The sequence below is a fragment of the Rhipicephalus sanguineus genome, chromosome 3 (assembly GCF_013339695.2).
Source record: "Rhipicephalus sanguineus isolate Rsan-2018 chromosome 3, BIME_Rsan_1.4, whole genome shotgun sequence".
NCBI lineage: Eukaryota > Metazoa > Arthropoda > Arachnida > Ixodida > Ixodidae > Rhipicephalus > Rhipicephalus sanguineus.
Window position 1 is genome coordinate 142,595,299 of NC_051178.1, and position 17,894 is coordinate 142,613,192.

General features: G+C 47.7%; 3 protein-coding genes across 4 annotated transcripts in view; 2 read left to right on the forward strand and 1 right to left on the reverse strand.

The window, feature by feature from the left end:
• The window catches only part of LOC119385916 (sodium- and chloride-dependent neutral and basic amino acid transporter B(0+)), a 17,786-nt gene extending 9,302 nt beyond the window's left edge, over nucleotides 1-8,484 (forward strand). Inside the window, exon 6 of the mRNA XM_037653281.1 lies at nucleotides 8,296-8,484. Within this exon, the coding sequence (XP_037509209.1) occupies nucleotides 8,296-8,484 (189 nt within the window). The remainder of the gene's footprint in view (nucleotides 1-8,295) is intronic.
• LOC119387336 (ceramide transfer protein) overlaps nucleotides 1-17,894 on the forward strand; it is a 608,660-nt gene that overhangs the window by 43,706 nt on the left and 547,060 nt on the right. Inside the window, exon 1 of one of the 2 annotated variants that reach the window (XM_049413480.1) lies at nucleotides 4,324-4,327. The exons of the other annotated variant lie outside the window; for it this stretch is intronic. The gene's annotated coding sequence lies outside the window, so the exon portion shown is untranslated. Of the gene's footprint in view, nucleotides 1-4,323; nucleotides 4,328-17,894 lie in introns of those variants that run through there. 2 annotated transcript variants of the gene reach the window in all.
• The window catches only part of LOC119387323 (HIRA-interacting protein 3), a 75,412-nt gene that overhangs the window by 18,971 nt on the left and 38,547 nt on the right, over nucleotides 1-17,894 (reverse strand). The window lies entirely within an intron of this gene.

Sequence of the window (17,894 nt, forward strand, 5' to 3'; positions counted from 1 at the left end):
CTGTGCCCTCCTGCTACCGTCGTTGTGTCAGCGCGAGCAGAGGCCTCGATACGGAGAACGCGGTAGCGGGAGCGCTGATGGAATTTCCCGGATGTCGGAACTTGACTGGATGGACAATGCGAGAGCTCTGTGTGCGGACAGGTCGGGAAGCGGGCGGCCGGGCGGGATGCGGAACGCCGTGTATGTAGAGTGACCTTGCCATTGAAGAAGACCCCCCTTTTTTTTTTAAACAGTCCTTGACTTCAACAAAAGGTGCCGCCTGCGATGGCTGCCCGTGTTACGCGCCACGGACTGCATGCTCTCGCTCGGCGGGCGTCGCCGCTTTGTTTATAATTGCCTCGGCGCGGATCGTTCTTGCGTAACGGTTGCCATTTGCCACGGGTGCGAGAGGGAGGTAGGTAGCTGCTGTATAACGCGGCTCGTCACGCCAGGTATAGCGGTGTACCTGTGTACACGGTGCTCTTTCGATGCACTGCCGCTACTGCTGCGGCGGCCGTGTACGGAGCCTATAGATACACAAATACTGGACCTTATAAGTTGCTTCGTTGCACGCGATGCGAGGGCCGTCTCGCTCTCACGCCTGTCGAAGAGGAGAGAGGGGGGCGTACCTTCTTCACCCCTTTCGGTGAAAGGTTACACCACTCTGTTATGAAACAGAGCTGCCAAATTAAGCTCCCGACCCAGCGCAGAGCGCTCGCATCTAGCAAAAACGATCGATTAGGTCGGTGAAAGTGGGCCCAAGCACGCGAGCTGCAAGTGCCGTGGAAGTGCAGAGAGCAGCGGTGTTAAAGCTAGCGCGCGTCCACAAGCGTACACGAAAGAAAAGAAAAAGATGAAGCACACACCACAGTGACGCGCGATGAACCCTTATTACACGAAGAAGGGGTTTCCGCCCGCAGCGACTTGAGAAAATGGCAGTCTTTGTTCGGCACACTTCGAACACGCGCTTCCGTTGTTGAGCAACTCAGTCTCCGCGTTAACTCAAGCGTTGCCGCCACATCTGCGTCCGTCGCCGATGTGAATGAAAGAATTAACAATAGAGCATCTTAAATGCCGGAAACCTGCTTTATACTGGCGCAAAAGGGGGCTGGAGTAATAGCAGAACGCTCGTGATTCGCCAAAAGGTTGCGCTGCTATAGAATATATAGCTTTGAACAAAAGTACAAATGCTGGAGAGACTGACTAAGAATGCTCGTCTCTCTTTTTTTTTCTTTTGCTAGATAACTTGCCATCACGTTACAAGAGGTAGGCTTGTGCATACTGCATTTTCATACATCGTTATCTTGTTGAACATTTTCTTCGAATACTACGAGTGTCAATCTTTTGTACCGCGCAATAATATTGTTCATAATCATAAACTTCGACGTTAGACGTACTGCACGAAACGCCTGTGTTTACCTTCTAAATCGAATGAAACAGTACGAAATACTGTTTAAAAATGGCGGGCATTTGTCCCGTCACCTCGCAGGTATCGATAGATTTGTCGATAAACCATTTTCTTCCGTGCTAGGACACGGGATACGTCCCCCGATCTTATCCATTTTTCAGCAGTTCGATCCTCACTGCCACGTTCCATCCGGTCCTTTCTGTTTCGCACAAACAAACGAACAAACACACAAACAAACAAACAAAAACAAGCAAACAAAGAAACAAAAATACTTTGCTCTTTTACAACCTTGACACTATTTGCTTGACAAGTGGAGTGGCCTTGCAAACTGTTTGGCACGCCTGACGGCAGTTTTTCTTCTCTCTCTCGCTTATTTTCTTTTTGTTTCGGCTTGTTTAGACTTCTTCCATGGGAAGAATGTAACTGAAAATAGTTTCATTGGAAACAGTGCCACCGTGATGTCGGAAGTACAAATATTCCAGAGATTCCGTGCACCCATGGTGGCGGAACGGCGAGATGTTTGCTAACGGCGTGGCCTTGCTATTGCTGCCTGCACTTCACCATTCGGGCGAAATTAAAATTGCACTTCCTGTGTTATCCTTGCTCCCGCTGTGTATGTTGGGCAGCATAATGGATTCCCTTCGGTTTAACCTGAGGTGCTATTCTGTACATTGTCAAATTCCGCCATGGTGGCTAATTCTGCCATTGGTCAACTCTGATTGGCTTAAAATGCCGCCATTACGAAATCTGACAAGATGGCGGAATTTGACAATGTACAGAACAGCCCCCCTATATTCACATTACGGTTGATTGGGCTTGATGTGTCCGTCGATCTTTTCCGCGGTGCCGTCGTGAAATCGTCACCGTTATCATGATAGAGCTCACGCATGCGGCATTGTAGGAAGCCGGACGCATTCTTCTGGGGCATGGCTCCAGACGAATTTAAAGACCCCGTGTCCAACAAGCTCTCCTTCGTAAAATCATAAGAGGCAACCGCGTTTACTATACACTTGCATTAGCGTTTTGTTAAATACGTGTCCAGCTATTCTGTCCGACACAAGCCAGGTCAAGTGCAGCCTCCTGCTTTACTGGAAAGGGAGGCAAGGTGAATTTTGCGTCGGCGTAAAGCGCGCGTATATCTATTCGTGAGGGTACAGCAAGTCTATAGGTGTAAGCTAAGAAGAAATGCGTTAAACATAGGCGTTTCTGGGTAGGCCACATGGAGTTCGAGTGACGTTGCTAAACACATGCGTTCCAGGGGATATTCAAGCAGCAAGGCGGCCAAGCGAGGCGAGTGCACGGAGGACGCGTAGCGAAGCGAGGAACGTTATCGGCGAAGCACCCATACTGACTTCGTTGCTCGCGGGTTGCGCAACCCTCGCATCAGAGCGAGAAAGAGAATTTTTCATTCACTTGCTGCTGGCGCCAGCACTGTGCACAACGTCAGGGATTCGCGGAATGAAAGGGAAAAGGGCAGCTCGAGGCTACTCTATTTTTTTTTTGTCCGTGCGCTGGTTGCAGCTCGCAAGTACACGCGTGGGTTCTCGTGGTCCGGCGCGTTTTTTCGGCGACAGCGTTTCCCTGTTGGGACACGCTCCAGTTGCAGTTCTCGCGACGACCACAGGCGGCCATGCAAGAGCACATGTACGCACGTCCTTGGTTGGTCGCCGCGGTGGACACCGTCAGTACGACGATTAGGGCCGGGCCGACCAGCGGTGCATCGGGGAACCCTCCTCTTCCTTCCTTAGCTCGGCGTCACGTAGTACGTTCGAGCTCGCACTCCGTTCCCGGGGCGCGCGCTGCGTGCTGCCGCCCCTGCCAAGGTCAAACACTGCCGGTTGATATAGCAGCGGCAGATGCAGATGCGCCTAGTACCACCTACAGGGGAATCGCCACGTGTGGTCTGCCGAGCACGTTCCGCTTTTTCACATGCGTCCCTGTGCGAGGCAAGGAAGAATGCCGTTCTAGTTACGGTGGTGGTGGAACAGTGCATCGTCGGTGTTTACGGGCAACTACCGTGCGTTGCGCTAGTTTGCGTCAGCTCGTTTGCTTGTTTGTGTTCTGTGCGGTTAAAGTTCTAACGCGAAGGTCGAATAAGAAAAACGACGCCACACAGCTGCCTTAATGCTGTGTCGGTAGTCTTTTTCTATGTATTCGAGTACGCAACAACGATGGATATGCATTTGCAGTGGACCTAACGTCCAATCACGTATACGGTACAGGACTTGTCGCCTGACTATACAAGCGCGCTCCACTCAGAGCCAGCCGTTTAACCATGCGCAGTGTAGCCACGCTCGGGCTGAATACCTTACTATGAGGAACAGCGTCCGCGGTCACCTAAAGTTGACTAATAAGCATTCTCATGTTAGTGAGCGCAAACAAGCATGAACTCAGTGAGTCGCCTATACCACGAAAGGGGAAGCTCTACTTTGCAAAGTAACAAGTTATAAAGAAACGCAGTAACGAGATTGCCAAGTATGACTTGAAATATACTGAAAGGCAAAATTGTAACTAAAACAGACAGAATAAAAAAAAAACTTTATACGGCATGACATTCAACAAATGAAATGGTGATCGGAAGAAAAAAAAAACACAAGCAGCTTTTATGAGAACACTGGGTATCAGTGATAGAGTTGGCAAAGCCTACTGAGCACCTCTGTTAAATGCGTATGGCGATCAATGAGAGACGATCGCACAGAGCGAAGGATGTAAGCGCCAATATCCGGAGAGTAATGCCTTTTGGCTTCGCTCAATTTACGATTTGAGCGCACGTCCGTTCACAGAAAAAGCGTGTCTCCTTGACGAGGGCGGGCGCTGCGTATATGTTCAGAAGGTATAGATCGGTGGATGTTGTTTCCATGCCTCGCGCAAAAAGGTTCCGTACTGTCTTTCTAATTAATATTATTGCCGTTGCTCTGCCTCGTGGTCCCGCTCGAACGTGTTTCAAAACGTTACAGCCTGGCGATAATGAAATTGCGAGATGAATTATTCGGTATATGAGTCGAAAGACAATAAAGTATTACACGCGGTGTTTCAAGCGAGCGAAGTACACGTTTCTTTTGCATACAGTACACTTGTACAATCTTAGACTACGGCTTGGTTGTCGCAAATCTAATAATTTGGGACAAAGTTAGCGTTTTCGGCCCCTGTGTAGTGATAGTTTCGAAAGTCGAAGCGTCTTACATCCTCCAGAGAAAGGTATGGCGCCACGTAAGCGGCAGTCGCCGAGATTCACGAGCCTTTCAAACAACCCGGAAGTAGCATCGCGTTTTCAGACATTATTAAATCATTTATCCTGATAAGTACACCGGATGTTCAAAAAAACTCGAACTACAAAAACAACAACAAAAAAGAGAATATCATAAACGGAGCGCGTGAGGATATAGCAACGCAAAGTAACGGGAGAAAAAAGTAGAAAGCGGTCAATGAATATTTAAAACGCGTCGATCGGGGGAAGTTACAAGAAAATTTGCCTCGTACACTGCCTGTCCACGTGGGCACAGAAAGAAGGAAGCTTCGGGGAACCACTCAACCAAATCTCAACGCTTCCGCAAACAGCCGCCGACGTGGGCTTTCCCGCAAGCTAACCCTTCGCGCAGAGAAGCCAGCTTTCGCGAAGTGCGCCCCCTTTCTACCGCCATTCCAGCCCCCCTTGTCCATGGATCTGTTTTGAGGGAGGGGCGCAGACTTTTTTGAGGCCTTCGTAGACGGCTCCCGGTGTATTGTGCCAGTCACGTCCACGGCCCGCCTCCACCGCTGTCCTCTTACTCGCGAGCGTTTTAGTTGTTTGTATCAATGTTTATAATACATTTTTTTTCTGTTTTCTTTCCTTATCGACGGGGCCAGTTCGTGAAACGAATAGTCTCGGCTCGCCAAACCTTGGAAGGGGGGCGAAAGATCGATATGAGCGATACGTGAGTCACTGAAAGCATTCGCGACGAGCGGCACTGCCGTCCGTTCGCACTGAGACGTGGAGAATGAGAGAGTGGGTATCCGCGTTTTAGCACCTTGGAAGGTGGCGCGGGGCGTGACACCGCACTGCTATGTGTGCCACTCTGTCAGCGATCGGAGTGCGGATTCTACATCGCACAAATACTCATTTAATAAAAAGAGTGAATGCCGGATCGTATTGAGAATTGCATGGCTCACACCTGACCGGCCAAGAATTTAATGGGTCGAGAAAGCCCTCCTCAGCATTTTTTTTAGTGCATCACACTGACCTCAACATCCGCATTCCAACGTGTAATCTATATCTGAACATCTTTTATTACGTCTTGTAAATATTCATTTACTATTGTACTCAATTTTATCAAATGTTTTTCCCTTTTGCTTTTTCGGCTAGACTAGTTATCGTAGGTGCTTTCTTGTGTTATGGAAATTTGGTTTGGGGACGGATGCAGCAGGATATCATTTCTAAAACTCCGACATTGGCTCATGCTGGCGATAATAGGCTGTCCTTACATATATTAAAATTAACTTAAATGCACAATACACTCACTCATACAAAAAAAAAAAAAAAAAGAGACATGGCCCCCTTTTTTCACTTTACCCAACTTCCGGGATCTCAGACGGTTGCTCTTTAGGTTTTTGGAGATAAAAATGCCACTGTCGTTTCTCTGCTGACAGAGCTGATACGGTACCTTCGCTGGAAATTGAAAATGACGCGTCAACTGTCACAAATGTGAAAAAATAAAATAATAAAAGTATCACAGTTATTTTTATATTTTACGAGATGGCTTGTTTACTCTGGAACGTAACTGTCGGCCGTGCTTCCACGACCACCGACTCGTATTTCATCTTCTTTTGACCTCGCAGTCAGTTGGCCAGCTGTTGTTTTACCACTCGCCAATGCATTCCATGCTGTGGGGGTAGCGCGTCTTGCTTAAATAAATTCGCATCACGATGACGTATGCACATTCTGACGAATCGTAGAAAGTGTTAACACCAGCGTTGTTCACTAGTTACAATAACTTGTGTGACATATAGTTGATGCGTCCGTGTTAGTTGGTTTATGTGGGTTAACGTCCCAAAGGGAATCAGACTATTAGAGACGCCTTAGTGGAGGGCTCCGGGTAATTTAGACCACCTGTATTCGCACAGTACACGGGCCTCTGGCATTTCGCTTCCATCGAAGTGCGACCGCCGCGACCGGGATCGAACCCACGTCTTTCGGGTGAACAGCCGGGCACCGTAACCACCGTGGCGGCCCAATTGGTACGTTCGGGTTGATCAAGCGCAGAATAAGGTTTGTCCGTTTAATTTTGTCATGAATCAATCGATCAGACGATGTCAGAAGGAGTTCGTGTATCTGGCGAGCAAAAAAAAAAAAAAACACATACGGAATAGAAGAAAGGTTTGGAAAATGTTGAGAAACTGGGCGGTAGGGTATAAGAATTTTTTTTCATCTATTTTTATTCTTTTATTTTCATCCATCGTTCACTACACCCGCCGGTCCCGTTGATAAGGTGCGCGCGAAGGGCGGTTCGAACCAATGACGAAGCGCGAAAAAAAAAAGCACTGGAATAGAATCAGTAACTTATCCCAGCATATGTGACATTTATTATTATTATTATTATTATTATTATTATTATTATTATTATTATTATTATTATTATTATTGGAGCAGATCGCCTCGCATAAAATTGCATTAAAATAAAATTTGGTGACTTACACAGTGCAGTCTTCCTTAAGTCAATGTTGTTACTGTGCGAACACAAATTGTGATATTAAATATTGGTGTTTGAAGGGTTGCGTACATATGAAGCTTTGCATTCAACTTACGAAAAACATTTTCAGATTTCTTATATATTCAGAAGACACGTTTAAACTGCGCGAATAAGACAACACGTTAGAAACAGAACACGCGCACACACGAAGCGCGCGCTTCGTGTGGAGATACACAGCGTAACACGCGCCGGAAGCACCCATTATACACACTATACCTGAATCATTAACGGGCGACATGACTGCTTGTACGTGGACTGTGTAGTGTCGCACGATTTGCTGGCGTGCCAAGCGGCAATAACGCGGGTGCGAGGCGGTCGAATATACTGACGACGGACGCGCGCATGCCCGAACACAACGTTCTCAAAAGGAGGTTTCTCGTGAACAGCAAAACGCTTGTTCGCAGGCTAACGAAGTCGGGAAGGCGTAGGGCGCTTTCGGAAGCGGAGTAATGTTAAGAACGTCAAATATGACTCTTGGGACAAGACCTCGCCTGTACGCAGCCGCTTGAGCGGAACAGCATGGTACAGCAGGTTCCGAACATGTGTCTTCATTTAACAGAGAGGGTCGTAGCCGCGATCTGCTGTGTGCTACGCCAGGGAATGCACATGTCAGAGCAATCCACCAAACGGGGATGTGTTGTTTTCATATGCCGGCCGTCATTCATTCAAGGCCCGAATTCGCGAAACATTTCGCACGGCAAAGTGACATTCACAAGAATGTAAGTTAATCTTATGAAAGGAGGTGATAAGCCAGATAAATCTGTAATTAACCCCGTACGCTAGAAAGAAGCACGCATCCATGACGCACGATATTTTTCACTGACGTGAGGTGTTTCTGAATTATAAATGCTCCCGAGTGTTCGTACGAACATTTTCTTCATTCGCACCCCAGGCTGACTTCACGAAGCAGGGATGATTCAATATTCATCAATGCGGAAGCAAAAACGTTATTAGCAATGGCGGTTCACCGATGACAAGCAAACCAAGCTATAGGTGTGCGGTTTCTATACGCAAAGAGTTCACTGTATACCCTTTTGAGGGAGCTCATTACGAAGCGCCGGCACAGGGTCTCATCATGCGCTGCACTTATGGTAGGCGACTGCCGCCTCACGTGTACGGTGTCGTCAACCAAACTCACCCGCACGTGCAGATCTGACAGACGCATTGCTCCTCTTTCTCCAGGACCACCTCGCCGTCATCTGCCTGGGGACCACCGGACGGTGCTGCAGGTTTCTGCAGCACGCGTTCTCGCTGCTGCTCGACCCGGGCCGGCCGTTCCAGCTCCACTTCGCGCGACATGGCGTCGTCGTCGTCGCAGTTGTGCACGATGCGCTGCTCGTCGTCACGGGACGGCGCGCGAGCGCGCTGTGACAGACACTCACGCAACGCGGCCGGCGACGAAGCGTACCGCGCCGCGCTGAAACAACGCCCTCTCCTTCCCGTCACGTGCACCCTCTCCCCAAGCGCCCGTACGCACTCGCCTTTCACTCTCATCGGGCGCACACGCGTATCCCTTGGTTACCAACACTCGTGCGGCGCCTGCTGATGTCGCATGTGGGTCATTGGGAAAACGCGGTTGGCCGGCTACGCGGAAAGGCACCGCTTTCTTTCTCGTTTCATGTACCTGGACTTCGGGCTTACCTGCTATACACGGAAAATGCCGCGCGGGAACAGGAGCGAAGGTCTGTCGGGAGCGCGCGACGCTGGTTGGTGGGCGACACCCTTTGGCCATTTGTCGGGCAATCTTTCCCCTCCGGTACCAGCTTGGTAATTGTTTGGACCATTAAGCAAAGGTCACCGACGCTGAGAGAGCGCGCGCTATTGGATTCTGTTACCACGCTATCCACGAGTGACTGACGCGTGTTGTCAGTCGAGTATAATAATTAGGACAGCACGCGCGAGACATTTTGTTAGGGCAAGGACAGCACGTACGGATACCTCGTTCACCTGGTGTATATATTGGACACGCCCGTTTTAAGGAAAACAAGCTATTTTAACGCCCTGCCTCCACACGCCGTCAAGAATAAATTTGCTGCGCTTGCCAACCTACGGCAAGGCCATCAACACCCGTTAAAGATAATGAGCTAATAGGAACCGTTATTTCCCTGCAGGCGATATTAACATAGCGGCGTCGCTTACGCTGAGTATATAGACTGAAAGAAAGAAGTGCAGGAAAATTGTACAGGTCGCGTTAACGATCGTGCATAGTGTCACCCAAAACAGCTGACTTAACGCCGACGATGAGAGCACGACCAACGGCACTGTACCTTTCTCTATCCAGGATCCAATTTTGTGAGAAAAACAGTTTATCTCTCTACTGATCCCTTTGGTCTTTTTCAATAAGGGTCCTCGCTCGCTCGCTCTCTCTACTGTCATCTCCCGTTAAGAAAAGACTACAGCGATTTCGTGTATGGCGCTAATAGCTGCGGTACACACCGAGAGGTTAGTATGAGGTGTCTTTCATTGGCTTTTGCTGCGAGCAATAGCTGTAAGATCGTATTGAAGGTGTCACTATACGAGGCATTAAATATTCACTATTTCCTTTATTTACTTACACTGAACCTTGAAGACACACAAGGACGGGTTAAACAATGAACAACGCACCTCGTCGTTTTCAATCGTCCTGGCTGGTACAAGACCGCATGAAGGTCGGGATAGCGAGCACAAAATACGCCACCTTCGCAATCGCTCTGCTATTTTAACGCGATAGCGTTAAAGAGCTCGTTTCGCAGAAATTCCGGTGTCTGCGTCGGTCCGTGACCGAAAAATCGAGAAAGATGCAAATAAAATAAATAATAAAAATATTCGGTACCCCCCGCCTCACCCGGACTTTTAATAAAGTTTATTCACCCACTCACTCACTCACGAGTGAGAATAGAACCCAGGCCGTCTGCGTGGTAAGCAGGTGTTCTATCACAGAGCGATGCTATTGCTTGAAACTGCTTCGAAAAAAAGAAACACTATATGAATGTCATGTAGTGGAAGGAGTCTCCTTAACGCATGTAATATTGCGCGGCAGAAGCGTGGAATCGCGCCAGGCGTCAAAACATGTGAATTGCGCAACGAGTGGGTGTTTTAAAGGTCCACCCATTACAAAGCGATCAGACATGTTTAATCGACACCAGCTTCAAAAGCATGAACAAAGTGGGCAGCCGCGCAGGTTTGCGAGTTGCCTTACGGACGCGTGGTGGGCCCTTCTATGATTCGCAAAAGGAAGAATTATGGCGTAGTGGGCATTGCGCAACTGTACTTGCAGTAGGCATTCTATGATAGTTAGAAACGGCCAATGTTACGCGCACAGACGTTCGTTTCCTTGCGGCACGGTTGAGGCCTGCACCGAGAACCGAAGCTGCAGGCTAGCATTCGGGAAAGCGATGCCCACGGGGCTCGATTACGCTATCGCGTTCTACTCTTGAAGGCGAAGCTCAAGCGTCCTCCAAGTTTTTTTGTTCTGCCGTACAATCCCTATACATAACCCCTTTCACATACATACATACATACATACATACATACATACATACATACATACATACATACATACATACATACATACATACATACATACATACATACATACATACATACATACATACATACATACATACATACATACATACAAGAAATATATGTGGGTTGGGCCCTCTCCTCGAGAAAAGTCCCCTGCTTCCCCTTGAAGAAAGGTAAGCTTCAAGTTTTGTTAATCTGACGGGCCGAACAAAAAGTCACAGTTTCCCCTGAAGGGCGAAGCAACGAATGCGAGAGGCTAGCAACAAATTGAAATGTTACACGAAGTAAGACTATAGCAGCACACTCTTTTAGCATACGACCGGGCGTAACTCAACAAAACGCTGTCGTAAGGAAATGCGACAGCTGCAGCAAGCGAAGCGGCCTTGGTAATTTCAATGGCTTCAACGCAAAACTTGCGATGAGTGCGTACAAAGGTACGAACACCTGCAATGGTATAATAATAATAATTGATGGGGTTGAACGTCCCAAAGACCACATGAGAGACGCCGTAGTGGAGGGCTCCGGAATTTTGACCACCTGGCCCCTGGGGTTCTTTGACGTGGACCTAAATCTAAGTACACGGGCCTCGAGCATTTTCGCCTCCATCGAAAACGCGGCCGCAGGGGCCGGGATTCGATCCCGCGACCTGCGGGTCAGCAGTCGAGCACCATAACCACTAGACCACCGTGGCAGGTCCTACAACGGTATGAGCAATCCGGCTGATCCCTTCAGAGATAGGGAGAGCGCGACCGCAGGCGACCACGTTCGGCCGGTCAAAGTATTGCTACCGGAGCCACGCCTCCGGGTCCCCTATGCGCCTTTTGCACGGCGGAGACGGCCGGCGCGTTTCCTCTCCGCTTGAGCCGCGATCATCGGCATGCCTCGCACGCTTTCACTCGCACATAGAACATACTACGCGCGGGGCTTTGTTATCGACCTGGACTTTATGCAGTACCTCACGGCGACGGCAAAAATACGCCAGGAGTGTCCATAAAGTTGCTATCGCAATACTAGTTGCTTAGACATGCACTGCACAAAAGACTTAAACTGATAGCCAATTAACTGCTAATAGTGTTCGGTTGTATGACTACGGCTGCTAAAAGAAGGTAGGAGTCAGAGGAAGATATAAGCTTGTGATTATTCTACGGCTGCTAAGCCATTTGTAGAGATACCTTACACTGGAGCAGCACCGCGACTGACCAGAGGACGCTCAGCACATGCATTTTTTTAAATACTTGGCAGTTTTAGATTTAACCAAAAAGAATTGCAAATGCTGAAAGTACCGCCGAGGGCCCTTTAGCGAGGGCTCCTTCCAACGCCAGCTCCACGCCTCCCCGTGCGCGATTAAAATAAAGTCCTCGCCCCTATCTATGTCTAGACTATTAAAATTACTTATAATAACAACGTCTAATATTCTAAAAGGAGATTACCTGAAATTTTAAAAAAAAGCTATAAGTATTTTAATGCACTAAAACACCCAAAGCACGACTAGTGGTGGGTAATCTAATCGGTGGTGTGGAATTAACGCGCCGACACTGCGGTTCGTACGTGAGGTTCAAAACGGGGAACTTTGATCGCTTTGTATAACGAACCCTTTTATAAAAAAATGAACAACGGAGCTACTGCTAGTCTAAATTGATCTCGAATTGCTCTTACCCCCCCCCCCCCCCTCTTAATCATCTAAAAGGAGGCGCAGTTCCCCCCGTACCTTTATTCAGCCGGACCTTTCACGTCATTTCTTAATGTGCAGGGTTATGGCTATGCACGTTTTTCGACGATAATGGTGACCCAGGGCCCCTGATGTTGCAGTCAAAGAATCAAAAATCTGTTTGCCTCCAATCCTCCAGAAAGCCGAGGACCAATGGCGGGCCTTTGTCAAAAGCACATCATTGCTTCATTGTCATTCCTGAATCCATTGCGGAGCTCGTTTTGTTTCGGACTCGAGCAACGGGAGGGGGGGGGGGGGAGTGAAACTTGACCCGTCCCCCCGTTGCCCCCTAATGGAGAATCCTGCGCACGCCTATGCTTACGTTCGTTGTCACTTCTAGTGAGACAGAGAAAAATAAACTTTATCGATGCACACACCAATAAAAGCGTCAGCTGAGGACAACCTCCCATATACATCTGGCAACCGGCAAAATCGGTAGTCATTCGTTATGACTGCGGTAGAACAGAACACGATGGGTACAATGAACAAAAAAAAGATTAATAAAGAGAAGGAGGAGCGGCGTCCGTCTGGTTTCTTTGTGTGTCCTTGTCTTGTCTTATACTCTAGCGTACTCATAATTTATCCTCAAAAGCCTCACACGAATGCATGCAAAGTTCCTCGGAGCCTTAGTCCAATACGAGCCTTCAGACTTTCGCTAGAGACATTACTTGCCAGTACTATACATCGTGCATGCTGACTGTTGGTGAAGTTAGACTTTAATATCTCAACTCTCCTGCTCGCAAGTGAATTGCTGATTAAACGATTCTGGGACAAAACAAGGGTCTTTTATACATGCCCACCACCTGAAAATTCATCCCTCAGAAAATCACTGCCCAGCGAAGACACGATAAAGTTTGCTAACATAGGACTCTTACAGCGCTTCTATAAAACTACGTAGTAATGTGGATCTTTGAGTGCTTGAGATTGAGCGCAGCACAATGGTATGGTTAATAATAATATCTGGGGTTTTACGTCCCAAAACCACGATATGATTATGAGAGACGCCGTGGAGGGTGATGGTATGGTTAGGTGCTCCGGATTTGAGAGGGGGAAACATTAACAAATTTTTCTTTTGCTCGCTTTTTTTCTCAGTTGTACAGTACAGTTAAGGTACCGCCTGAATCGATCACACTATGACGACTTCCTAACTCTGAAACCTTGCAGGACTAGCCGACGGCTTCCGGTATGCGAAGAGGAACAAGACAGCCGCGACAAAAGGTCGGCGAGAACAATACACCACCTTGTACCCGCCCGCCTTACGCAATCATTCCCAAGTAGGCGGATTCGGTACACATCTGCATGGGACACCCTGTATATCAATAGCCTGACGCAACGCTGGCATCGCTTGAGTGACGCCGTTCTATACCTTCCAAAGGAACTACGACTACTCAAGGACAAAACACACCCGAGAACAAAGATGACATCTCTGTCGGTTTTCATAAGTGAGATATCGTTATCCAGTCCCCGGCTTACATATCCATCTGCCCCCTGTCATCTCGCCACGTTGTCTAGCCACGTTACAGAACCGCCCATGTAATCATGCATAGTCGATAGAACAGCAGGTTCTGACGATAAGCCCTCCTTGTTTGCACGAAGCATTCACACACAACGCTGTTCGCAAGGCTCATTTCCGACCCCTTTTGCTTATGCAGTTCCTGAAAGGCTGTTCATATAGCAGGGGCGTAGCCAGAAATTTTTTTCGGGGGGGGAGGGGGTTCAACCATATTTTATGTACGTTCGTGCGTGCGTTTGTATGTGTGCGTATATATACGCAAGCAAAATTGAAAATTTTTTTTGGGGGGGAGGGGTTGGACCCCCCAATCCTCCCCCCCCCCCCTGGCTACGCCCCTGTCATATAGGAACGTCCCACGTAACTATTTTATTTATATAATGACGTCAACTGGTCTTGTACTACAACATTTCATTGCTCGCAAGTGAATCTGCTGCGTTAGTCCGTCCTTCTCTTCCGTTACGTCGATAAGTCGTCGTCAAGATCGACCTCGATGGACTCCACCTCGGGTATGTACGCCCTCACCACTGGGCGAAAGTGAAAAAGAATACCGGCAATGCGTAGTTATGCGGCTGTAGTCTTCTCAATAGACGCGAATCGTTTGTTTTGTCATACATTAGGTGCGCCGTGCAGATGTCGATGTGTATGCCGGGTATCGGGGCCAATGACCTTCGTCATGGCCGTACGGTAACGAAAAAAAAAAAAAAGAAAACAGCCTACGCCGTTCTTTTTCGCATTGCGGAGACAGTAGATGTTTTCGGAAGGCGTGAGGTGGGTCTGTGCAGTTGCGCGCCTAGCGTTCAGAAACGGGATGGTCGACCGCCTTCACGCGCGCTGTCACCTTCACGCGAGAGGTCCGCCGCAGAAACGTCGTATCAAAACCAAGGCAATGCTGCACTGGCGTAAATCACGGAGGGGGGGACACCCCTTGCAAATGTCCCCCTTGAAATCTATCTTTCAAACATTTTATATTTCAATTGCTTGATAGTTACGTATAGCGCGTTCAACTTTTTTTAATGCTTGTTTATGTCGTACTGTGTTATGTTTATGTGTACTGTGTTTATGTGTACCTGTGCTCAGTACCCCTCAGCTATAGCTGTGTGAGACCATTGAAATCGCAACTGCCGCTCTACCAGTTTCAGAGAGCCTATGTTCGTTTTTCAATTTGATTTCAAATCATTATTTTAATTTTTATATAAGTAAAATAAAACTTTTATTTGTCAAAACAAAATGGCCCCCATGGCAAGATGTGTGTCCTCCCTTGTGATTTTTCTGGACTTACGCCACTGCAATGCTGACTACCACTGGTGTAGCCAGCGGGTGGGGCGGGGGGTATACTTTTTAATAAACGCCGGCGTTTTATTTTAGTAGATCGTGTCGGCGGAAACGCTCACACCGTGCCTTAATAATGACGTCATCGGCGACTGGGTGACGGTACACGCTCTTGTGGCGCCATCTCGCCGCGGGTCCCCGGGGAGGCGTCACATGCAGCACTTCGCTTTCATCCTCACCCATCCGCCATGCTCTCCTCCTCCGCTTTCCTCCTCGTGCTTCCACTGTTTTCTGCACAACGCGCTCTTATGGCTGTCGCAGTCTTTCATCCTCCGCTACATTCCAAGCTCAATCTCATCCTCTTCTGTGCCAATCCTTCGCTCGGTTACGCCGATGATGAGGCCGATGCGGAACGCATGAAGCGCTGCGCTTTAAAATGTCGCACTTTGGCTCGGAAAGCAGAGCAATGATAGCGATGGCAATGCATTAGAGAAATGTATCAAGTAAGGTTCTTACAGTTTAATCGGCCGTGCGTACTGTAGCAAACGTTCACTTACTAGTTTAAATGACAGCCATACTGTCCCGTGCACACAGCAAACAAGCAGTTCTCGCTCGATTAACCGCAAACAACCGCTGTCACAATGCTCACGTAACAAAAATCTGCCCGCTGAGGTGAGGAAATGCATCGCTGTGCGTTTCGCTTCAATGCGTCTGAAAAACATTGAGAAAAATTATACCTCTTATAACATGCGTACGGGAAGAAATGAGACAAGCCATCTTGGCTTGCTCAGCCTTTGCGCTTGTTCAGCTGTTGCGCTTTGAAGCAGCTACATCGTTTATGTGACCAAGTGGCAAAAAGGAACTATAGCTCTATCTCTTTCTCTTAACTACACCATGAATCGCTTATAGGAACCGCATTGATTTAATCAACGACCAAGACTATGACGTGGCTGTGCCTGGCAGCAAAGACACTGATAAGTATGATCCAAGGAGGTAGTATACTAAATGTTTATAACTTAATTGGTGTGGTTATGTCAACGTCAGTGCAAATCTTGCGTGGCTGTGCCTGTGGCTTTCCTTCGCTGCCCAGCACATAAAAAAGAATGGGAAGGGAGGCAGGCAATTTTCATCACTGGATTTTATTTCTCCTCTACACGACCAGCAGAGCACTATATATAATGCATGTAGTTTATGCAAGTGTATTTCTTAGAACAGAAATATCAATGCTGTATGAAAGCGCGAACCCTCTCCCCAGATGTCTTCAATATGGATGGAAGGTCAGGAAAAGAGTAATGTACAAAGAACCACCCGGTTCACACCATGCATTCACCCCTTTTTACCACTGTGAATTCACACTTACACATACATGTATAATATGCACACACACAAAAGCACGCATCTGCACAGACAAAAACACGCATATGCCACAAGACATAGTTTCACGACCATCACAGCGTTCACAGATGCTCTTTCTGTATGCAGAAAACAAACAGAGAGATAAAAAAATCACGCTGTCTACTTGTGCAGCACTTGTCAACATGGGGGCCATGTGACTCTTGATGGGAGCTGTCACAGGTGTGTGTGGCATGTCCAGCTGCGGTGCTCCTTGCACACCAAAGATATGGCAATGACTTCATCACAAGAACATGCTTGCTTAGATTCTACTGCAGATACTTTGTTGCCATGTTGCCTTTGACCCCATTCCTGGGACCTCGTGAAACCATTGCAAGGAAGCACCCTCACTCATCTGAGCTCTAAAGTACCAGATGCACAGCAGCAGCAGCATTGCCGCAACACAGTCCCGTTACAAGATTTCGATAAGGGCACCGAAGCCTGCCTGTTGTTGAATAAATCTTGCATGTTCATTCGCACAGCACAACTCTCACACAGCAGGTACCGTCACCAAGGCAACACCAGGTCATTATGTAAAGATTGCAATATGTACACTTGCTTTGCTTTCTCCAAAGCTCTCACTACTCTTCCATTACACATGGCACACACTTGCAATGTTCATGATGGCTTGCAGCCATGATAAAAGCAGCACTTCAGGAACGCAAACATAATCGGTTTTGCACAAGCAGCGGAGTAACTAAACCTGCACAATGCTTCTGCAACAAGATATTGCTGGGTGAAGAAACCAAAGCCAGGAGAAAGGACTTTTAGTCCATTTATAATGGCAAGTCCGATGACTGCTGGCAAGTATGCTCATGCTACAGTGTGGGCATGATCAACTCCATGCAGTCATGAAACAGCAACACAATATCATATGGTGTATTGCAAGCTGTATTAAGGCTGCCACTCCGAAGAGAATGACCTTGATGACCTGATAACAAATACTGTGCAGACCACTTATAATCCAGACAGCAAGAGACAGAGTTGCGAATATTAGGACTAATTACTCAGTTTAATGCCAGAAGGTTGCAGTGTTTTAGCAGATACCATTGTGAAGTGTGCCACATTAATTTGACCACCTGGGACATTCAATCTGTACTTGGCTAAATCTCAGTATATGCCTGTTTCAGCATTCTTGCCTCTAGTGAAATGGCACGAGTGAATTCATAATTTGTTTTGGTGATGCTATGCTTAACGGCACATTACCATAGCGACTTAGGTACTGTGGCAGGTGAAAAAATGTATGCTGCAAATTGCAGTCTACTTTCTCATATAGCAAGAAAATATATGGCAAAGAGCAATGTCTTGATACTCACAACCACCACTGTACATGACAGTGATGGTTAATTACGGTGCTGTACAGGGGTTGGGAAGCAAAAGCATGAAAGGTTC